Source organism: Ranitomeya imitator, chromosome 10 (assembly GCF_032444005.1).
Source record: "Ranitomeya imitator isolate aRanImi1 chromosome 10, aRanImi1.pri, whole genome shotgun sequence".
Lineage (NCBI taxonomy): Eukaryota > Metazoa > Chordata > Amphibia > Anura > Dendrobatidae > Ranitomeya > Ranitomeya imitator.
In genome coordinates this window covers 141,164,052-141,188,167 of record NC_091291.1, presented here as the reverse complement: position 1 = coordinate 141,188,167, position 24,116 = coordinate 141,164,052, and the positions used below count along the sequence as shown (strand labels likewise).

At 53.4% G+C, this 24,116-nt stretch overlaps 2 protein-coding genes across 5 annotated transcripts in view; one reads left to right on the top strand and one right to left on the bottom strand.

Annotated features, from left to right (window-relative positions):
* The window catches only part of THYN1 (thymocyte nuclear protein 1), a 5,041-nt gene extending 2,236 nt beyond the window's left edge, over positions 1-2,805 (bottom strand). Inside the window, exons 1-2 of one of the 3 annotated variants that reach the window (XM_069741752.1) lie at positions 2,669-2,805; positions 49-101 (exon numbers count right to left, since the gene is read on the bottom strand). In XM_069741752.1, coding sequence (XP_069597853.1) covers positions 49-91 — 43 coding nt within the window. In that variant the 5' untranslated portion in view covers positions 92-101; positions 2,669-2,805. Of the gene's footprint in view, positions 1-48; positions 102-2,230; positions 2,575-2,668 lie in introns of those variants that run through there. The other 2 variants (XM_069741751.1, XM_069741750.1) reach the window with 2 other exon arrangements.
* On the top strand, positions 2,690-24,116 carry ACAD8 (acyl-CoA dehydrogenase family member 8). Of its 2 annotated transcripts, none has more exons than XM_069741746.1 (11): positions 2,690-2,812; positions 3,093-3,193; positions 3,344-3,513; positions 8,377-8,486; positions 8,569-8,645; positions 8,894-9,031; positions 9,397-9,532; positions 14,773-14,870; positions 14,952-15,104; positions 16,594-16,696; positions 23,887-24,116. In XM_069741746.1, exons 1-11 carry the CDS (start codon positions 2,707-2,709, stop codon positions 23,937-23,939), a joined length of 1,245 nt encoding a protein of 414 aa, XP_069597847.1. In that variant the 5' UTR covers positions 2,690-2,706; the 3' UTR covers positions 23,940-24,116. The 2 variants fall into 2 exon arrangements, with proteins under 2 accessions (XP_069597847.1, XP_069597848.1); XM_069741747.1 differs by having other exon boundaries at positions 2,799-3,019.

Here is a 24,116-nt window from a genome sequence, read left to right as displayed (position 1 = left end):
CTGGTGGCAGCACCCAGGTGAGTATGACGGAGCCGACCACTGACTGACCTGCAGCCGGAGATGCCGCGCGCTTCCTCTTATTCCGACGCATCGGTCAATTCCTGAAAAATTAGAAATTCAAAGAAAAAAGTGAAGTCAGGTAAAGAACAGCGACCAGTGGAAGCGCCGCTGCAACCCCTGTATGATCGGCCAGAGGAAACGCTGCTGCAACCCCTGTATGATCAGCCAGAGGAGGGACCGCTGCAACCGCTGTATGATCGGCCAGAGGAAATGCCGCTGCAACCCCTGTATGATCGGCCAGAGGAGGCAGAGCTGCAACCCCTGTATCATTGGTCAGAGGAGATGCCGCTGCAATCGCTGTATCATTGGTCAGAGGAGATGCCGCTGCAACCGCTGTATCATTGGTCAGAGGAGATGCCGCTGCAACCGCTGTATCATTGGTCAGAGGAGATGCCACTGCAACCGCTGTATCATTGGTCAGAGGAGATGCCGCTGCAACCGCTGTATGATCGGCCAGAGGAGGCGCCACTGCAACCGCTGTATGATCGGCGAGGGGAGGAACCGCTGTATGATCGGCCAGTGGAGGCACCGCTGCAACCGCTGTATGATCGGCCAGAGGAGGCGCAGCTGCAACCGCTGTATGATCGGCCAGTGGAGGCGCCGCTGCAACCGCTGTATGATCGGCCAGAGGAGGTGCCGCTGCAACCGCTGTATGATCGGCCAGAGGAGGCGCAGCTGCAACCGCTGTATGATCGGCCAGTGGAGGCACCGCTGCAACCGCTGTATGATCGGCCAGAGGAGGGGCCGCTGCAACCGCTGTATGATCGGCCAGAGGAGGCGCCGCTGCAACCGCTGTATGTTCGGCCAGGGGAGGCGCCGCTGCAACCGCTGTATGATTGGCCAGAGGAGGTGCCGCTGCAACCGCTGTATGATTGGCCAGAGGAGGCGCTGCTGCAACCACTGCACGGTGGGACTTGTGGAGGGTTCCCAGTATGCGGGTCTCATGGGGGGTGCTTGTGGGGTGTTCCCGGTACACGGGGGGGGGGGGGGGTCAAGTGGGGCGCTCCTGGTGTATGGGAGAGGAGGGGGGATTTTGTGGTGTTGCTCCCGATGTACGGGGGGAGATTTGGTGGGGCCCTCCCAGTGTACAGGGGGGTCTCGTGGGGCGCTCCTGGTGTATTGGGGGTCTCTTGGGGCGCTCCCAGTATAGGGAGGAAGGGGGAATTTAGTGGGGCGCTCCTGGTATACAGGGCGGGGGGTGGTGTGGATTTTGTGGGGTTGCTCCCGGTATATGGGGGGGGGATTTTGTGGGGTCGCTCCCGGTATATGGGGGGGGTGGATTTTGTGGGGTCGCTCCCGGTATATGGGGGGGGTGGATTTTGTGGGGTCGCTCCCGGTATATGGGGGGGTGGATTTTGTGGGGTCGCTCCCGGTATATGGGGGGGTGGATTTTGTGGGGTCGCTCCCGGTATATGGGGGGGTGGATTTTGTGGGGTCGCTCCCGGTATATGGGGGGGTGGATTTTGTGGGGTCGCTCCCGGTATATGGGGGGGTGGATTTTGTGGGGTCGCTCCCGGTATATGGGGGGGTGGATTTTGTGGGGTCGCTCCCGGTATATGGGGGGGGTGGATTTTGTGGGGTCGCTCCCGGTATATGGGGGGGTGGATTTTGTGGGGTCGCTCCCGGTATATGGGGGGGGGATTTTGTGGGGTCGCTCCCGGTATATGGGGGGGTGGATTTTGTGGGGTCGCTCCCGGTATATGGGGGGGTGGATTTTGTGGGGTCGCTCCCGGTATATGGGGGGGGTGGATTTTGTGGGGTCGCTCCCGGTATATGGGGGGGTGGATTTTGTGGGGTCGCTCCCGGTATATGGGGGGGTGGATTTTGTGGGGTCGCTCCCGGTATATGGGGGGGTGGATTTTGTGGGGTCGCTCCCGGTATATGGGGGGGGTGGATTTTGTGGGGTCGCTCCCGGTATATGGGGGGGTGGATTTCGTGGGGTCGCTCCCGGTATATGGGGGGGGTGGATTTTGTGGGGTCGCTCCCGGTATATGGGGGGGGGGGGGGTGGATCTCGTGCGGTCGCTCCCGGTATATGGGGGGGTGGATTTCGTGGGGTCGCTCCCGGTATATGGGGGGGGTGGATTTCGTGGGGTCGCTCCCGGTATATGGGGGGGTGGATTTCGTATACGGTGCCCCGTGGATTCCCGTGTGTCCAGACATGTGCTGACCTGTGATGTGGGGGGTGCGGCTCAGTGATCCGGATGGGGCTGAAGCTGCCGTCTGAGAGGGCGGCTGTGCCCGGGTCACTATGGCTGGCGATGTGCTGCGGCGTGTGGGGATGCTCCGGGCTATGGCGGCCGCTGCTCTGCAGTATGTGGGACGATGTTCTGCTGCTGCGGAGTCTGACGTTACAGATAGACGATGTAAATGATAAAGTAAGCACTACAGCTCCCAGCATGCCCGCTCCTCCACAGCACCGTGCGGCCCCACACCTCCAGCCATAGTTACCTAACAGCGGCGGCTCCTTTAAGACGAGCCTCTTCGCCTGGCTAATCAGAAGATCATATACCACAGAGCTCCGCCCCCTCTGCGCGGGCTGCTGGGAATTGTAGTTTCCTTTCTTCCCTGCACAATTGTGCATCTCCTGGGATATAAACTACATGTACCGTGATGCCCCGCAAGCTCGACGTCGGCGCTCACAGTTATGGCCCTCGGGGTCAGGCTCGGATCTCTGCTCTCTCGGTCTCTCAGAAATGTTCTCAGCGGGATGAGCGCAGCTCCCGGCAGAGGGACGGCTTCAGCTGTAGATCGTAAGGACACGAAGGGTTAACAATTAGTGGGCGGAGCGAACGGGAATATGGTGTACACGTGACTTATGTCATTCATCGGCTGCAGGAAAGGTCACATGACGGCTTCTGAGAGAGCAAGGGTTGTCATGTGACTAAGATGCTGTATTCTGATTGGTTAGAATGGAAACCGCTATCAGGACTGGGGTTGCCCTTGGCAACTAATTCTAGGTGTGATATTATAAAAAGGGCATGCTGGGAGTTGTAGTTCTGCTGCAGGTGTTGTGATTCCCGTGTTTTGCAGCCTCCATTGGGCTGAGTGAGGAGCAGAAGGAGTTTCAGAAAGTGGCCTTCAACTTTGCCTCCAAAGAGATGTCTCCAAACATGGCGCTGTGGGATGAGAAGGTGAGGAAGGAGCGTGTGAGGGGGAAGCTCCGCCGGGGATGTGTGTGGTGACATGTGGGGCTGAGCTGCAGTACCGCACACTCCCTGCGCACAGCGGCGGCGCTAATCCTGCAATGTGACCGATATCTCCTCCTCCTCCTCCGCACACAGGAGATGTTCCCCGTGGAGACCATGCGGAGGGCGGCACAGCTCGGCTTCGGTGGGATCTACACCCGTCCAGACGTGGGAGGATCGGGCCTGTCTCGTCTGGACACCTCCATCATATTCGAGGCGCTGGCTACAGGATGCGTCAGCACCACGGCGTACATGAGCATCCACAAGTAGGGGGCACCGCCAGCACAACGACCCACACCGCCCCACGGACCGCACAACGACCCGCACTGCCCCACGGACCGCACAACGACCCGCACCGCCCCACGGACCGCACAACGACCCGCACCGCCCCACGGACCGCACAACGACCCGCACCGCCCCACGGACCGCACAACGACCCGCACCGCCCCACGGACCGCACAACGACCCGCACCGCCCCACGGACCGCACAACGACCCGCACCGCCCCACGGACCGCACAACGACCCGCACCGCCCCACGGACCGCACAACGACCCGCACCGCCCCACGGACCGCACAACGACCCGCACCGCCCCACAGACCGCACAACGACCGGCACCGCACAACGACCCGCACCGCCCCACGGACCGCACAACGACCGGCACCGCCCCACGGACCGCACAACGACCCGCACCGCCCCACGGACCGCACAACGACCCGCACCGCCCCACGGACCGCACAACGACCCGCACCGCCCCACGGACCGCACAACGACCCGCACCGCCCCACGGACCGCACAACGACCCGCACCGCCCCACGGACCGCACAACGACCCGCACCGCCCCACAGACCGCACAACGACCGGCACCGCACAACGACCCGCACCGCCCCACGGACCGCACAACGACCCGCACCGCCCCACAGACCGCACAACGACCGGCACCGCACAACGACCCGCACCGCCCCACAGACCGCACAACGACCGGCACCGCCCCACGGACCGCACAACGACCCGCACCGCCCCACGGACCGCACAACGACCCGCACCGCCCCACGGACCGCACAACGACCCGCACCGCCCCACGGACCGCACAACGACCCGCACCGCCCCACGGACCGCACAACGACCCGCACCGCCCCACAGACCGCACAACGACCGGCACCGCACAACGACCCGCACCGCCCCACGGACCGCACAACGACCCGCACCGCCCCACAGACCGCACAACGACCGGCACCGCACAACGACCCGCACCGCCCCACAGACCGCACAACGACCGGCACCGCCCCACGGACCGCACAACGACCCGCACCGCCCCACGGACCGCACAACGACCGGCACCGCCCCACGGACCGCACAACGACCCGCACCGCCCCACGGACCGCACAACGACCCGCACCGCCCCACGGACCGCACAACGACCCGCACCGCCCCACGGACCGCACAACGACCCGCCCTGCCCCACGGACCGCACAACGACCCGCACCGCCCTGCCCCACGGACCGCACAATGACCCGCACCGCCCCACGGACCGCACAACGACCCGCACCGCCCCACGGACCGCACAACGACCCGCACCGCCCCACAGACCGCACAACGACCGGCACCGCCCCACGGACCGCACAACGACCCGCACCGCCCTGCCCCACGGACCGCACAACGACCCGCACCGCCCCACGGACCGCACAACGACCCGCACCGCCCCACGGACCGCACAATGACCCGCACCGCCCCAAGGAGCACACAACGACCCGCACCGCCCCACGGACCGCACAACGACCGGCACCGCCCCACGGACCGCACAATGACCCGCACCGCCCCACGGACCGCACAATGACCCGCACCGCCCCACGGACCGCACAACGACCCGCACCGCCCCACAGACTGCACTGCAACCCCACAGACCATGCGACGACCAGCACCAACCCATGGATCGCATCAATGTGCTCCCCCGCAGACTGCGCTGTGCCCCCCCATGGGCCACGTGACGACCCTCACCCCGCACCCCGACATGGACCATGCCGCGCCCCGCACCCCTGCATAGATCACGTTGCATCCTGCACAGGAGATTGCACTATATGGGCTCCAATGTGTAATGTCTGTATACACTATGTACAGAAAAGTATGTGCCCCCTCCACTTTACATCACCAGGGCTTCTCTGTCCTGCATCTACAGTTCTACACCATATGCAATTGTGTGAGGGGGGGGGGTGTGAGGGGCCGGAGGATATACACTGGAGGGGGTGTGAGGGGTGGAGGCTATACACTGGTGGGGGGATGTGAGGGGTGGAGGCTATACACTGGAGGGGGGGTGTGAGGGGCCGGAGGCTATACACTGGAGGGGGGATGTGAGGGGCCAGAGGATATACACTGGAGGGGGGATGTGAGGGGCCGGAGGATATACACTGGAGGGGGGGGGGTGAGGGGCCGGAGGCTATACACTGGAGGGGGAGGAGGCTATACACTGGAGGGGGGGTGTGAGGGGCCGGAGGATATACACTGGAGGGGGGGTGTGAGGGGTCAGAGGATATACACTGGAGGGGGGGTGTGAGGGGCTGGAGGCTATACACTGAAGGGGGAGGTGTGAGGGGTGGGAGGCTATGCACTGGAGGGGGTGTGAGGGGCCGGAGGCTATACACTGGAGGGGGATGTGAGGGGTGGAGGCTATACACTGAAGGGGGGGTGTGAGGGGCCAGAGGCTATACACTGGAGGGGGTGTGAGGGGTGGAGGCTATACACTAGAGGGGGGGTGTGAGGGGTGGAGGCTATACACTGGAGGGGGTGTGAGGGGTGGAGGCTATACACTGGAGGGGGGGTGTGAGGGGTGGAGGCTATACACTGGAGGGGGTGTGAGGGGTGGAGGCTATACACTGGAGGGGGTGTGTGAGGGGTGGAGGCTATACACTGGAGGGGGAGGGGTGGGAGGCTATACACTGGAGGGGGGGTGTGAGGGGCCGGAGGATATACACTGGAGGGGGGGTGTGAGGGGTCAGAGGATATACACTGGAGGGGGGGTGTGAGGGGCTGAAGGCTATACACTGAAGGGGGAGGTGTGGGGGGGGTTGGGAGGCTATGCACTGGAGGGGGTGTGAGGGGCCGGAGGCTATACACTGGAGGGGGGTGTGAGGGGTGGAGGCTATACACTGAAGGGGGGGTGTGAGGGGCCAGAGGCTATACACTGGAGGGGGTGTGAGGGGTGGAGGCTATACACTGGAGGGGGGGTGTGAGGGGTGGAGGCTATACACTGGAGGGGGGGTGTGAGGGGCCGGAGGCTATTCACTGGAGGGGGTGTGAGGGGTGGAGGCTATACACTGGAGGGGGTGTGTGAGGGGTGGAGGCTATACACTGGAGGGGGGGTGAGGGGTCGGAGGCTGTACACTGGAGGGGGGGGTGTGAGGGGTCGGAGGCTATACACTGGAGGGGGGATGTGAGGGGCCGGAGGATATACACTGGAGGGGGGATGTGAGGGGCCGGAGGATATACACTGGAGGGGGGATGTGAGGGGTCGGAGGATATACACTGGAGGGGGGATGTGAGGGGCCGGAGGATATACACTGGAGGGGGGGGGGTGAGGGGCCGGAGGATATACACTGGAGGGAGGGTGAGAGGGGCCGGAGGATATACACTGGAGGGAGGATGTGAGGGGCTGGAGGATATACACTGGAGGGGGGGTGTGAGGGGCCGGAGGATATACACTGGAGGGGGGGTGTGAGGGGCCGGAGGATATACACTGGAAGGGGGGTGTGGGGGGCCGGATGCTATACACTGGAGGGGGGGTGTGAGGGGCCGGAGGCTATACACTGGAGGGGGGGGGTGTGAGGGGCCGGAGGCTATACACTGGAGGGGGGGTGTGAGGGGCCGAGGCTATACACTGGAGGGGGGATGTGAGGGGCCGAGGCTATACACTGGAGGGGGGGTGTGAGGGGCCGAGGCTATACACTGGAGGGGGGGTGTGAGGGGCCGAGGCTATACACTGGAGGGGAGATGTGAGGGGCCGGAGGTTATACACCAGCAGTGAGGACCCGGATGTATTACAGATTGGGTGGCTAGGGGTCGGATGTTGTACCCGTGGGGGCAATGTGGCTGAATGGTATACACCAGGGGAAAATGGGGACGGCCTTCATACGGGAGGGACGATGGGACTGAAAAAATATAGCCCCCCATGAATGTGCCGTGGGACCCCGGACGTTTCTGCGTATTGTGCACATTTCATCTGTCTGTAAACGACTAGTACGAAGCAGAAACAAAAACATAAAATGCCCCAAAAGCTTCTTAAATCAATGTTGTAGTAGATGACACATCAGACCGTTGCTGGACGTCCTCGTTAATTTCGGGACGATAATAATAATCTTCCTCTTCCCTCCTGTAATCTGGCTGTTCTAGCCTGTGCCCCCCATGTGTGATGATGGGGTCCGGGCTGCTGGGAGCGTTTGCAGGGGGAACAGAAGTCATCTTTGCGGCCTCGGGCGATCCCTCCTTAGATATTTCCTTCCTGGAGTCTCTCTTCCCTGACCAGTGAGCTCTGGATACTTCTCTATGACCGCCCTGATAATCCGGAATCTTCTCTAATCCGGCATCTCCTCTAATCCGGCACCTGTCGTCCTATTGATGCAGGGGCAGTGACATGTGGTACAGGGGGGTCTTGTTGGGGGAGGATCTGAAGTGACCCTTCACGGTTGACTCAGCGATTTTCAAATTGATCCACAGGGCGTTTTGCAGGCAACTGAAAATGACCAGACGGAGACGTATGTCTCTGTGTCTCTGTTTGGGAGGATCGAGCAGATCTCTGACCCCCGTTTATTGTGTCACACTTTTCATAATCTTAACAAGTTATGCTTCAACCAATCAACATAAGAACACGCTCACAGTTATTAACCTATAAGAATGCAGGAACAGCTTGTACGACAAGGTCTCGTAGAACAATACACCCTCAGTGTCATATCTTGTTCAGGCTGAAACAATCAAGGTCTCATAACAGCTGTGAACTTTAGCCCAGTAACAGAATTTATCTCAAAACAGCAAGATGGATTCGAAAAGCACAAAATTAAGCCCTTTAGTTTAGTTTAACCCTTCACAGTCTCTGTACGGGTGGTCTGTGACGCTCACGTTCATGGTCTGCTCCCCCCTCAGTATGTGTGTTTGGATGATCGACACGTTTGGGAACGATGATCAGCGGCATCGGCTCTGCCCCGCGCTCTGCAGCATGGAGAAGTTTGCGTCTTACTGTCTGACGGAGCCAGGTGAGTACTGATCGCAGTGTATATACCGTATACCTCCTCGGGAGGACATGTTACTGATACGCTCCTCTCTGGCTATTCCCAGGCAGTGGAAGTGACGCAGCGTCTCTGCTGACATCTGCAAAGCGGGACGGCGATCACTACCTCCTGAATGGATCCAAGGTGCTGGATGTGACCACAGATCTGTCCGGTAGGGACTCGGGAAGCTGAGATATGTGGGGCTGTTGGCATTTGTCATCACTGGTAAATCTATGGTTCACCATACAAACAGCGCCTCGTATCTCAGCTTCCCGGCCTCTGGGGAGGAGGAGGACGGTTTCCACTCCAGGTGTCAGGATTTGAGTGATGTTCAGCTGTAACATGAATGTTGTAGGGTGCAGCTCGTTGTCACTCCCGTCTTCATCCTCCAGGCTTTCATCAGCGGTGGAGGAGACACAGATGTGTACCTAGTGATGTGCAGGACGGGGGGCAGCGGATCGCGGGGCATCTCCTGCCTGGTGGTGGAGAAGGGGACACCGGGGCTCAGCTTTGGAAAGAAAGAAAAAAAGGTGAGGAGGCAAATCGGATCTGTGTGCAAAATAAGGGAGTGTGACCTGGTACTGATACTGTTAGTGTGTGACCGTGCAATCACCTGCACAGCCTCACGGCACTCGCCCATAATCATCCAATCTGCTGAGCGCAGCACGGACAGTGTTGTCACCCCTCTTTTTGCAAGTTAAATCTGCCATTCAGGATCTGTAGAAAGCTGGGTGACGTCCCTGAGTGGCCTGCCAATTGCTGTGTAGAGACCTGCATTGGATTGGATGTGTGGAGGTATGTATACCTGTACTGATTTATAGGCCATTCAGGATCTGCAGAAAGCTGAGTGTTTCCGGTCTTCTCCTTTGTGACCCCGCAATGATTTCTGCTGCAGGTTGGGTGGAACTCGCAGCCAACAAGAGCGGTGATATTTGAGGATTGTGTCGTCCCCGTATCAAACCGGCTCGGTGAGGAAGGCCAAGGATTCCTGATTGCAATGAAAGGACTGAATGGAGGGAGGATAAACATAGGTGAGAGCCGGCAGATTTATGCGGTGCTATATATACCTGTATAGGTGACTGATCTGTGCGGTGATATATATACCTGTATGGGAGGTATAGGTGATGGATCTGTGCAGTGCGGTGACGGCTGTATGGGCGGTATAGGTGACAGATCTGTGCTGTGCTGTGACATATATACCTGTATGGGAGGTATAGGTGGCAGATCTGTGAGGTGCGGTGACGGCTGTATGGGCGGTATAGGTGACAGATCTGTGCTGTGTGGTGACGGCTGTATGGGAGCTATAGGTGACAGATCTGTGCTGTGTGGTGACGGCTGTATAGGTGGCAGATCTGTGCTGTGTGGTGACGGCTGTATGGGCGGTATAGGTGGCAGATCTGTGCTGTGTGGTGACGGTTATATGGGAGGTATAGGTAACAGATCTGTGTGGTGACGGCTGTATGGGAGCTATAGGTGACAGATCTGTGCTGTGTGGTGACGGCTGTATGGGCAGTATAGGTGACAGATCTGTGCTGTGACGTCTGTATGGGAGCTATAGGTGACAGATCTGTGCTGTGTGGTGACGGCTGTATGGGCAGTATAGGTGACAGATCTGTGCTGTGACGTCTGTATGGGAGGTATAGGTGACAGATCTGTGCAGTGCGGTGACGGCTGTATGGGAGGTATAGGTGACAGATCTGTGAGGTGCCGTGACGGCTGTATGGGCGGTATAGGTGACAGATCTGTGCGGTGACGGCTGTATGGGAGCTATAGGTGGCAGATCTGTGAGGTGCCGTGACTGCTGTATGGGAGGTATAGGTGACAGATCTGTGCCGTGACGTCTGTATGGAAGGTATAGGTGACAGATCTGTGCTGTGCGGTGACGGCTGTATGGGAGCTATAGGTGACAGATCTGTGCTGTGCGGTGACGGCTGTATGGGAGCTATAGGTGACAGATCTGTGCTGTGACGTCTGTATGGGAGCTATAGGTGACAGATCTGTGCTGTGACGTTTGTATGAGAGGTATAGGTGACAGATCTGTGCTGTGTGGTGACAGCTGTATGGGAGGTATAGGTGACAGATCTGTGCGGTGCGTTGGCGGCTGTATGGGCGGTATAGGTGACAGATCTGTGCGGTGCGGTGGCGGCTGTATGGGAGGTATAGGTGACAGATCTATGCTGTGTGGTGACGGCTGTATGGGAGGTATAGGTGACAGATCTGTGCTGTGTGGTGACGGCTGTATGGGAGGTATAGGTGACAGATCTGTGCTGTGCTGTGACGGCTGTATGGGAGGTATAGGTGACAGATCTGTGCTGTGCGGTGACGGCTGTATGGGAGCTATAGGTGACATATCTGTGCTGTGACGTTTGTATGGGAGGTATAGGTGACAGATCTGTGTGGTGACAGCTGTATGGGAGCTATAGGTGACAGATCTGTGCTGTGTGGTGACGGCTGTATGGAAGGTATAGGTGACAGATCTGTGCTGTGTGGTGACGGCTGTATGGGAGGTATAGGTGACAGATCTGTGCTGTGTGGTGACGGCTGTATGGGAGGTATAGGTGACAGATCTGTGCTGTGTGGTGACGGCTGTATGGGAGGTATAGGTGACAGATCTGTGCTGTGCGGTGACGGCTATATGGGAGGTATAGATGGCAGATCTGTGCTGTGCTGTGATGGCTGTATGGGAGGTATAGATGACAGATCTGTGCTGTGCTGTGACAGCTGTATGGGAGCTATAGGTGACAGATCTGTGCTGTGTGGTGACGGCTGTATGGGAGGTATAGGTGACAGATCTGTGCTGTGTGGTGACGGCTGTATGGGAGCTATAGGTGACAGATCTGTGCGGTGACGGCTGTATGGGAGGTATAGGTGACAGATCTGTGCTGTGTGGTGACGGCTGTATGGGAGGTATAGGTGACATCTGTGCTGTGTGGTGGGTGACGGCTGTATGGGAGCTATAGGTGACAGATCTGTGCTGTGTGGTGACGGCTGTATGGGAGCTATAGGTGACAGATCTGTGCTGTGTGGTGACGGCTGTATGGGAGCTATAGGTGACAGATCTGTGCGGTGACGGCTGTATGGGAGGTATAGGTGACAGATCTGTGTGGTAACGGCTGTATGGGAGCTATAGGTGACAGAGCTGTGCTGTGTGGTGACGGCTGTATGGGAGGTATAGGTGGCAGATCTGTGCTGTGATGGCTGTATGGGAGCTATAGGTGACAGATCTGTGCTGTGCTGTGACGGCTGTATGGGAGGTATAGGTGACAGATCTGTCCTGTGTGGTGACGGCTGTATGGGAGCTATAGGTGACAGATCTGTGCTGTGTGGTGACGGCTGTATGGGAGCTATAGGTGACAGATCTGTGCTGTGTGGTAACGGCTGTATGGGAGGTATAGGTGACAGATCTGTGCTGTGTGGTGACGGCTGTATGGGAGGTATAGGTGACATCTGTGCTGTGTGGTGGGTGACGGCTGTATGGGAGCTATAGGTGACAGATCTGTGCGGTGACGGCTGTATGGGAGGTATAGGTGACAGATCTGTGGTAACGGCTGTATGGGAGGTATAGGTGACAGATCTGTGCTGTGTGGTGACGGCTGTATGGGAGGTATAGGTGACATCTGTGCTGTGTGGTGGGTGACGGCTGTATGGGAGCTATAGGTGACAGATCTGTGCTGTGTGGTGACGGCTGTATGGGAGCTATAGGTGACAGATCTGTGCTGTGTGGTGACGGCTGTATGGGAGCTATAGGTGACAGATCTGTGCGGTGACGGCTGTATGGGAGGTATAGGTGACAGATCTGTGTGGTAACGGCTGTATGGGAGGTATAGGTGACAGATCTGTGCTGTGTGGTGACGGCTGTATGGGAGGTATAGGTGACAGATCTGTGCTGTGTGGTGACGGCTGTATGGGAGGTATAGGTGGCAGATCTGTGCTGTGCTGTGATGGCTGTATGGGAGCTATAGGTGACAGATCTGTGCTGTGCTGTGACGGCTGTATGGGAGGTATAGGTGACAGATCTGTCCTGTGTGGTGACGGCTGTATGGGAGCTATAGGTGACAGATCTGTGCTGTGTGGTGACGGCTGTATGGGAGCTATAGGTGACAGATCTGTGCTGTGTGGTAACGGCTGTATGGGAGGTATAGGTGACAGATCTGTCCTGTGTGGTGACGGCTGTATGGGAGCTATAGGTGACAGATCTGTGCTGTGTGGTGACGGCTGTATGGGAGCTATAGGTGACAGATCTGTGCTGTGTGGTAACGGCTGTATGGGAGGTATAGGTGACAGATCTGTGCTGTGTGGTGACGGCTGTATGGGAGGTATAGGTGACAGATCTGTGGTAACGGCTGTATGGGAGCTATAGGTGACAGATCTGTGCTGTGTGGTGACGGCTGTATGGGAGGTATAGGTGACATCTGTGCTGTGTGGTGGGTGACGGCTGTATGGGAGCTATAGGTGACAGATCTGTGCGGTGACGGCTGTATGGGAGGTATAGGTGACAGATCTGTGGTAACGGCTGTATGGGAGGTATAGGTGACAGATCTGTGCTGTGTGGTGACGGCTGTATGGGAGGTATAGGTGACATCTGTGCTGTGTGGTGGGTGACGGCTGTATGGGAGCTATAGGTGACAGATCTGTGCGGTGACGGCTGTATGGGAGGTATAGGTGACAGATCTGTGGTAACGGCTGTATGGGAGGTATAGGTGACAGATCTGTGCTGTGTGGTGACGGCTGTATGGGAGGTATAGGTGACATCTGTGCTGTGTGGTGGGTGACGGCTGTATGGGAGCTATAGGTGACAGATCTGTGCGGTGACGGCTGTATGGGAGGTATAGGGATGTGCCTATTAATTATTATTATTAGTAACTCTACAGTTGCAGAGGTATGGGCCTTTTCATTCAGTACAAGTTTTTATAGTCTTTACAAGGGGGTGTGGCTCACAGATCCTCCGGGGCGTGTCTGTATGACTCTGTATTATTACCCTGTGAGCGCCGCCTCCTTTTTAAAGGCTATAAAAGTTTGTAACTCTGGAACCATATGATGGGTTAAAAAAACAAAAAGAGGAATAATCAGCGGAAAGAAATGAAGAGCAAACGCCGTCCGCTTCTGACCTGGTGACAGCGCCTCTTTAATGATTGTTGGGAATCCGACCACTGGGACCAGCACAGATCCGGAGAATGATCGCCCCACTGCTTCCTTATTGGCCATGTTTCCTGCATACACAGGAGCGGCCACCATAATGGACAGAAAAATCCAGTCAAACCATTGACTGGAATGGAAAACCCTTCTCCAGAGAAAAGCAATAACAGGGACACAGTGCTGAGGTCCTATCATTCTTAAGGTCAGTGAGGGTCCCAGAGGTCAGACCACCACTGCTGCACATCCCAGTTATGTCATCACTCACTGAGATGGAAGTACCCTGTTAAATCTCAGGTCTTCAGGTGCGCATCTGGTTTTCAATGGGGAGAGGAGAGAAAGCTGCAGCCAAACACAGCTATCCTCCTCCCTCCTTCTCCATCTGTCCTCTCCTCCATCCTTCCCTGACCCTTCCGTCCTCTCCTCTCTCCTTCTTTGACCCTTCTGTCCTCTCCATCCTTTCCTGAGCCTTCCATCCTCTCTTCCATCATTCCCTGCCCCTTCCATCCTCTCCTCTCTCCTTCCCTTACCCTTCCGTCCTCTCCTCTCTCCTTCCCTGACCCTTCCGTCCTCTCCTCTCTCCTTCCCTGACCCTTCCGTCCTCTCCTCTCTCCTTCCCTTACCCTTCCGTCCTCTCCTCTCTCCTTCCCTTACCCTTCCGTCCTCTCCTCTCTCCTTCCCTTACCCTTCTGTCCTCTCCTCTCTCCTTCCCTTACCCTTCTGTCCTCTCCTCTCTCCTTCCCTGACCCTTCCGTCCTCTCCTCTCTCCTTCCCTGACCCTTCCGTCCTCTCCTCTCTCCTTCCCTGACCCTTCCGTCCTCTCCTCTCTCCTTCTCTGACCCTTCCGTCCTCTCCTCTCTCCTTCCCTGACCCTTTCGTCCTCTCCTCTCTCCTTCCCTGACCCTTCCGTCCTCTCCTCTCTCCTTCCCTGACCCTTCCGTCCTCTCCTCTCTCCTTCCCTTACCCTTCCGTCCTCTCCTCTCTCCTTCGCTGACCCTTCCGTCCTCTCCTCTCTCCTTCCCTGACCCTTGCGTCCATCTTCCTTGTAGTGGGAGCCTGTGGGTGGTCAGGTGGACTGCTCAGGTCATCCGTGGTTTCGCCTCTATGCGAGGACTTACTGCAGCTATGTCTTCCTCAGCCTCGTGCTCGCTGGGTGCGGCCCACGCCTCCGTATTACTGTCCCGCGATCACCTTTCTGTGCGGAAGCAGTTCGGGGAGCCGCTCGCTAATAATCAGGTAACGTTATAGCGCATCACTGTAACCGACAGAAATCATCTTCCTCCTCGGGTTTTGTTGTGTGATGTTTCTTTCCCTCAGTATCTACAGTTCCGATTGGCGGAGATGGCGACACAGCTGGTTACTGCGCGGCTGATCGTACGCCATGCAGCGCAAGCTCTGCAGGAGGAGCACAGAGACGCCGCCACGCTCTGCGCTATGGCCAAATTGTACGCTACTGACGAATGTTTTAAGGTGAGCGACGTAAGAAACTGGAAAAATACACCCTGAAATGTCATACACCTCATCAGCGCTCCAGACTGTTATGCGTTAATGCATGGTTTTCATCTACTGCATGGTTACTTTTTTAAGTCACAACCTGTATTATACCCCAGAGCTGCACTCACTATTCTGCTGGTGCAGTCACTGTGTACATACATTACATTACTGATCCTGAGTTACATCCTGTATTATACCCCAGAGCTGCACTCACTATTCTGCTGGTGCAGTCACTGTGTACATATATTACATTACTGATCCTGAGTTACATCCTGTATTATACCCCAGAGCTGCACTCACTATTCTGCTGGTGCAGTCACTGTGTACATACATTACATTACTGATCCTGAGTTACATCCTGTATTATACTCCAGAGCTGCACTCACTATTCTGCTGGTGCAGTCACTGTGTACATAAATTACATTACTGATCCTGTGTTACATCTGTATTATACCCCAGAGCTGCACTCACTATTCTGCTGGTGCAGTCACTGTGTACATACATTACATTACTGATCCTGAGTTACCTCCTGTATTATACCCCAGAGCTGCACTCACTATTCTGCTGGTGCAGTCACTGTGTACATACATTACATTACTGATCCTGAGTTACATCCTGTATTATACTCCAGAGCTGCACTCACTATTCTGCTGGTGCAGCCACTGTGTACATACATTACATTACTGATCCTGTATTATACTTCAGAGCTGCACTCACTATTCTGCTGGTCAGTCACTGTGTACATACATTACTGATCCTGTATTATACTCCAGAGCTGCACTCACTATTCTGCTGGTGCAGTCACTGTGTACATACATTACATTACTGATCCTGTATTATACTTCAGAGCTGCACTCACTATTCTGCTGGTGCAGTCACTGTGTACATACATTACATTACTGATCCTGTATTATACTCCAGAGCTGCACTCACTATTCTGCTGGTGCAGTCACTGTGTACATACATTACTGATCCTGTATTATACTCCAGAGCTGCACTCACTATTCTGCTGGTGCAGTCACTGTGTACATACATTACATTACTGATCCTGAGTTACATCCTGTATTATACTCCAGAGCTGCACTCACTATTCTGCTGGTGCAGTCACTGTGTACATACATTACATTACTGATCCTGAGTTACATCCTGTATTATACTCCTGAGCAGCACTCACTATTCTGCTGGTGCAGTCACTGTGTACATACATTACATTACTGATCCTGAGTTACATCCTGTATTATACTCCTGAGCAGCACTCACTATTCTGCTGGTGCAGTCACTGTGTACATACATTACATTACTGATCCTGAGTTACATCCTGTATTATACTCCTGAGCAGCACTCACTATTCTGCTGGTGCAGTCACTGTGTACATACATTACATTACTGATCTTGTATTATACTTCAGAGCTGCACTCACTATTCTGCTGGTTACATTGCCCGTCTGATGCTATTCTGTCTGCAGGTGTGTAATCAGGCTCTGCAGATGCACGGAGGATATGGATACCTGAAGGATTACGCCGTGCAGCAGTTTTTCCGGGACATTCGCGTTCATCAGATCCTGGAGGGTGAGTTTTGCAGTGTAGCCCCCTGCATACTGGAATGGTCTGCACTACTGAAACAACCTGGTGACATCACGTGATGTGCAGTGATCCCACCATATACTTACATAGATGGTGGTCCGGAGAGCGCTGCACCTGACAAATCATAGCAGGATCTGTTGTCCGCATCTCGCAGTAGTGCAGCCTCAGGCTTCGGGCCTGTAACTTCTGTAAATTATGCAGTCGGGAAAATAAGTATTTGATACGCTGCCGATTTTGTAAGTTTCCCCCCTTACAAAGAATGGAGAGGTCTGTAATTTTTATTGTAGGTACGCTTCACCTGTGAGACAGAATCTAAAAAAATACAGAAAATCACATTGTATTTCTGCATAATTAATTTACATTTTATTGCATGAAATAAGTATTTGATACAATAGAAAAACAGAACTTAATATTTGTGCAGAAACCTTTGGTTGTAATTAGAGGTCAGACGTTTCCTGTGGTTCTTGACCAGGTTTGCACACACTGCAGCAGGGATATTGGCCCCCTCCTCTATACAGATCTTCTCCAGATATTTCAGGTTTCGGGGCTGTCACTGCGCAACATTGAGTTTCACCTCTTTCCAAAGGTTTTCTATTGGGTTCAGGTCTGGAGACTGGCTAGGCCACTCCAGGACCATGAAATGCTTCTTACGGAACCACTCCTTAGTCGCCTTGGCTGTGTGTTTCGGGTCATTGTCATGCTGGAAGACCCAGCCACGACCCATCTTCAATGCTCTTACTGAGGGAAGGAGATTATTGGCCAAAATCTCGCGATACATGGCCCCATCCATGCTCCCTTCAATACGGTGCAGTCGTCCTGTTCACTTTGTAGAAAAGCACCCCCAAAGTATGAGGTTTCCCCCACCATGCTTCACGGTTGGGACGATGTTCTTGGGTTTGTTCTCATCCTTCTTCTTCCTCCAAACACGACGAGTGGAGTTGATACCAAAAAGTTGTATTTTGGTCTCATCTGACCACATGACCTTCTCCCATGCCTCATTTGGATCATCCAGATGGTCACTGGTGAACTTCAGTTGGACCTGGACATGTTCTGGCGTGAGCAGGGAGACCTTGTGTGCCCTGCAGGATTTTAATCCACTACGCCGTAGTAGGTTACTAACGGTGATATTTGAGACTATTGTCCCAGCTCTCATCAGGTCATTGATCAGGTCCTCCCGTGTAGTTCTGGGCTGAGTCCTGACCTTTCTCAGAATCATCCTTACCCCACGAGGGGAGATATTGCATGGAGCCCCAGACTGAGGAAGATTGACCGTCGCCTTGTGTTTCTTCCATTTTCTAATAATTGTGGCCAACAGTTGTTGCTTCTCACCAAGCTGCTTGCCTATTGTCCTGTAGCCCATTCCAGCCTTGTGCAGGTCTACAATTTTGTCCCTGGTGTCTTTAGACAGCTCTTTGGTCTTGGCCATGGTGGACAGGTTCGAGTGTGTGGACAATTGTCTTTTATACAGGTAACGAGGTCACACAAGTGCAATTAATCCAGGTAATGAGTGCAGAGTAGGAGTTTTCTCTTCGCCACGACAGCACCCACTTGAGAGAGGGGATCGGCCCCTAGGAAGAGGAAACCCTATGGAGAGAATAAAAGGGGCGGTCCCCCTCGCTCCCACAGTTGGTTTCCTGTTCCTATGGGAGACACCTGGAGAGAAGAGGATGCCCAGCCTGGATGCCGCTTGCGCAGTTTACCTGTATAGGGGCGGCAAGGGCTCCAGAGCTGGAAGCAGCGTCGGGGGTCCTGTGGCAGCTTCCCCCCTCTGCTGGCAGGTACCGTGAGACCAGGATCGGGGAGTCGCCTGGCTCACGGATGTCCAGCCAGCCGACCTGCAGGGATCGGATCGCTGGGGTAAGAGAACCTGTGACGCCATCTTTGGTGGCGTACAGGCAGCGTGTGGCCGGTGTTTTGTCCCCCGGAAGTATTACTACAACTTCTGGGGTGATACAGGAGGAGGACGGCGCCTGCGCGATCGCTGGATGGAGGCGCAGGCGCGTACAGCAGAGCCGCAACCCGGATGTAGTAGTCACTTCTGGGTGCGGCAGGAAGAAGATGGCGGCCCCCATTACAAAAGGACGCCGGCGCTGATACCCGGCATCCATCATGGCATCTCCCCAGGACACAGCGTTGCCTTCATCTGAGGTCACCGCTATAACGCCTGGTAGCCGGACAAGCAGCAGCCGCAGGTCGTCTTCTAAGAGCGCCAGAGAAAAGAGATCGGACCGGTCGGCTCCTCCATCTGTGCCTCCGTCTCCTCCTCTTCAGCCGGTATTGTGACAACAGCTTCAGGGGTGAGTGTTTGTCTACCCTATTAGGCTGATTATACTTCCCTCTTTTATCTATTTCCCTAGGCTAAAAGAACAGGGAAATCCAAACATAAGCAATGTGCTTTATGCTCTCAGCCGCTCCCGGATACTTATTTAAAGAAGCTGTGCCAGTCATGCATCGAATCCACCTTACGTGAGGAGTCTTCAGTAAGGTCGGAAGATATAAGAAGTATGATTAGAGAAGAATTACGAGCCTTTCGAAGCTCGGATAAAATTCCTGAGAGTCGAAAAAAATATAATTCTCCTAGATCTGAACAATCCTCTGATGTTGAGGATAAAGATTCGGACGGTTCCCAAGAGTTTATATCCTCAGAGGGTGAGCAGGATACATGCTTTCCTACAGACAGTATTGACAATTTAGTCAAATCAGTACGTAACACCATGGGTATTGAAGATACAAAAACCCTTAAAACACCACAGGACGTGATGTTTGCTGGCCTGTCCGAAAGAAAGAGACCTTCTTTTCCTGTTATTCCAGCGATAAAGGATTTAGTCAAAAAAGAGTGGGAAAGCCAGGGGCAAAGAGGGTTGCCGTCTTCGTCAAAAAGACGCTATCTCTTTAATGACGAGGATTTCTCCAAATGGTCATCCATCCACTTCTAGAAAATCTTTACTGCCTGTAGAAGATTCGGGATCTTTGCATGACACGCTTGACCGGAAAGCTGATTCCCTTTTAAAAAGAGCATGGGAGTCCTGTACAGGAGCTTTCAGACCGGCTATTTCGGCTACATGCACTGCTAGGTCCATGCTAGTCTGGTTGAATGATCTAGAAGAAGGTTCGAAAGGTGGCCTTTCCCGGAATAAACTCATGTCTTCCATACCATTGATTAGAGGAGCTACTGCCTTTTTAGCCGATTCCATACGATTGGCAGCCAAATCGGCAGGTCTGACCAACGCGGCTCGCCGCGCCTTGTGGCTAAAGGGGTGGAAAGGAGATCCCCAAACGAAGTCTAAGTTATGTGGTTTGCCATGCCAGGGTGAGTACCTATTTGGTACTAAGTTGGATGAAATTCTTACCAAAGCGGGTGAGAGGAAGAAGGGGTTCCCCAATAACACTTATCTTCCATCCTATAGGAGAGCGTTCCGAAAGCCCATGTTCAACAGAAGACGAGACTATAAGAACCAGGACCGTTGGGCTAATAAAGACTTTAAGCAAAAAGGAGCCTTTTTCGGAAAACGCCCTTTCAAACCTGAGGATAAACCCCGTTAGGACAGATCTACCCGTTGGTGGTAGGTTGTCCTTCTTCTCTACACAATGGCTGGCAATAACTTCTAATCCATGGGCAACTAGCCTTATAACTACAGGTCTAAAATTAAAATTTTCTCGAGTCCCTCCAGACTCATTTTTATTGACTTCCTTAAGGTCTCAATCACAACAAGAGGCCTTGGAGCAGGAAATAATAACTCTCCTGTCCAAAGGAGTATTAGTGGAAGTCCCTTTTCATCAAAAAGGAAGGGGGTTTTATTCCCCTTTATTTTTGATTTCGAAACCAGACGGATCATATAGAACAATAATTAACCTTAGGAGACTAAACGTCTTCTTAGAGAACCAAACTTTTAAAATGGAATCCATTCGGTCAACTATTAAGCTTCTGTTTCCCCATTGCTTCATGGCAGTTCTTGACCTTAAAGATGCATATTACCATCTTCCAATCTTCAGTGAGCATGAAAAATATCTACGGGTGGCAGTTATGATCAAAGGTCAAATACGGCATTATCAATACACAGCAATGCCCTTTGGACTATCAATAGCCCCTAGAGTTTTCACAAAACTAATGTCAGAGGTAATGTCATGTTTGAGGTTAAAAGACACCCTCATAATACCCTATTTAGATGACCTATTGATAGTCGGGAACTCGCTTTCTCAATGTCATCAGCGTTTATCTGATTCAATTTCGTCCCTACAGGAATTAGGGTGGTTAGTAAATTGGGAAAAATCTAGATTGTCCCCCACAACTCATCAAAAATTTTTAGGAATTATTCTAGATTCTATAAATCAAATGTGCTTCCTTCCCGAGTCTAAACAAATAGCAATCATAAACAAAGTACAATCGGTGATTAACAACCCCCTAATTTCTCTAAGAGAAGGTATGTCCCTTCTTGGTTCCTTCACTTCTTGTATTCCAGCTGTTCCGTGGGCCCAATTCCATAGCAGGAAATTACAGTACACAATACTTCGGGAGGAAGAAAGATTACAGGGCCGGTTAGATAGTCGTATTTCTTTACCAACAAACGTGTTACAATCTCTTACCTGGTGGTTAGATCCGGATCATTTTACCAGTGGGGTTCCCTGGGTGGTTAAACCTTCAAAAACTATTTTCACTGATGCCAGTCCTAGTGGTTGGGGAGCACACTTAGGAGATCAAATAGTGCAAGGTCTGTGGTCTTAGAGAATCGGATGATTCTCCTAATAAAAGAGAGCTGAAGGCCATCTATCATGCCTTATCTAAATTCCTTCCGCAGCTACACGGAACGCATACAAGAATCCTTTCAGACAGCAGTTGCATATATAAACCACCAAGGAGGAACAAGATCAGAAGCTCTCATGTCTATAGCCGACGACATTCTAGCCATAGCAGAGGAGCACCTTCTGTCCCTATCAGCGCTACATGTGAGAGGAATCGACAATTCGAGGGCAGATTTCCTCAGTCGCCACACCCTCCACCAAGGAGAATGGGTTCTAAGTCGTCGTATCTTTTTCATGATAGTAAAAAAAATGGGGCACTCCCGAGATAGACCTTTTTGCGACAAGACACAACAGGCAAGTCAAAAAGTTCGCCTCATTGTTCCGATCCGACAATCCAGATATCTTCGACGCCCTACAAGTGTCATGGGTCATGGGTATTCCAGAAGGCATATGCCTTTCCCCCGCTGATACTACTTCCGACAGTAATCAGGAAGATAAGGGAGGACAGAGCAAACGTGATCTTAATCGCTCCCTTCTGGCACAAGAGGCCATGGTTTTCCTGGCTGAGAGCCATGTCAATCTCAGACCCATGGATCCTCCCGGAGGATCAGGATCTTCTTTTCCAGGGCCCCTTCAACCACACTCATGTGAAGGGTCTACGGTTAACAGCCTGGAGTTTGATAGGCAGCTGCTAAAGATGAGAGGATTCTCAAACAAAGTAACTGACACTCTGCTACCAAGTAGGAAAAGATCCACTACCTCCATCTATGCAAGAGTGTGGAAAAAATTTCTAAACCTCTACCCGACGGCCCTGTCAAACGAAATTCATATTCCTATGATTCTAGAATTTCTTCAAAAAGGGCACGATTTAGGTCTGGCGGTCAGTACCTTAAAAGTACACATTTCTGCGCTGAGGGCTTTATATGGTCACGATATCGCAGGTAATAAGTGGGTAGCCAGGTTTGTTGCAGCATGCCAGAGGTCAGAGACAGTTCACATTCCCCATGTACCACCTTGGGATGTTAATTTAGTCCTCGAAGCTCTAACAGACCACCCTTTTGAGCCACTACATTCAGCTCACATAAAACATGTCTCCCTCCAGACAGCTCTTCTTGTCGCCTTAGTATCAGCGAGAAGAGTAAGTGACATACAGGCACTATCGATAGATCCTCCCTTTATGTCAGTCTTCCCAGACAGAGTTGTCCTAAAGACAGACCCTTCATACTTACCCAAAGTATGCACTAAATTTCACAGATCGCAAGAAATTTTCCTTCCTTCCTTCTATGATAACCGTACAAGTCAGGAAGAACAAAGATACCACCCATTAGATGTGAGGAGAGCCATATTAGCCTATTTAGATAGGACTAGTGCCTGGAGGAAGAGCTGGGCTCTCTTTGTTTCCTTCCAGGGTCATAGGAAAGGAGCTGGAATCACGAAGGGTACTCTATCTCGGTGGATTCGGGATGCAATATGTCTGGCCTATTCATCCAAAGGGGAGAATCCGCCCGAGACCGTAAAGGCACATTCCACCCGGGCGATTGCATCATCCTGGGCTGAACGAGCGGAGGTTCCGATAGAGCTGATATGTAAGGCCGCAACCTGGTCTTTGCCTACTACCTTCTATAATCACTATAGATTAGACTTGTCTTCCTCATCTGACTTGTCCTTCGGTAGATCAGTTCTTAACACGGTGATCCCTCCCAAATGACTATCTCTGAAAGTCTCTCAAGTGGGTGCTGTCGTGGCGAGGAGAAAACACCGGATTACTTACCGGTAATGCTCTTTTATAGAGCCACGACAGCACCCCTTCACTTCCCACCCTTATAGGTTTTTTTTAGGAGCACGGTTGAGGGTGTTTGGTTCTTGTAGTTAGCCATACTTAAGTTAACTAATTATAAATGATGATATTGAATGACCTACAAAAATCTGGTGGGCGGTTCCTCGCAATCTCTGTAACCCAACTGTGGGAGCGAGGGGGAGCGCCCCTTTTATTCTCTCCGTAGGGTTTCCTGGTCCTAGGGGCGGATCCCCTCTCTCAATGGGTGCTGTCGTGGCTCTATAAAAGAGCATTACCGGTAAGTAATCCGGTGTTTTTCTTTAGAAGCCTAACAGGTCTATACGTGGCAGAATTCTTGCTGGTTGGTCTGTGATCAAATACTTATTTCATGCAATAAATGCAGTTTTATTATGTAACAATCCTACAATGTGATTTTCTGGATTTTATTGTTAGATTCTGTCTCTCACAGGTGAAGTGTACCGACGATAAAGATTACAGACCTCTCCATTCTTTGTAGGGGGAAAACCTGCAAAATCGGCAGCGTATCAAATCCTTATTTCCCCACTGTCTTCACTCTGGGCTCAGGTCATTATGTTCTTTCCTACAATCTCATGATGAGGAGCAGGAGCCACTAACAAATGTTTTGTTTCCGGTACAGGAACCAACGAAGTGATGAGGATGATTGTGGCCAGAAATATATTACAGGGATGAGCACTGAAAACTCTCCATCATCACATGACCCTCATTACTGCCGGAGAGCAGCGCTCGGTCACCTCTGCTGCACGCACCGGTCTGAGGAGCAGCGACAGGAGCCACCGCAGATCACAGACCGCTGCACTGACTGTGTATTATATTTATATTCTGTGAATATAGTGACCGCAAAGTCCA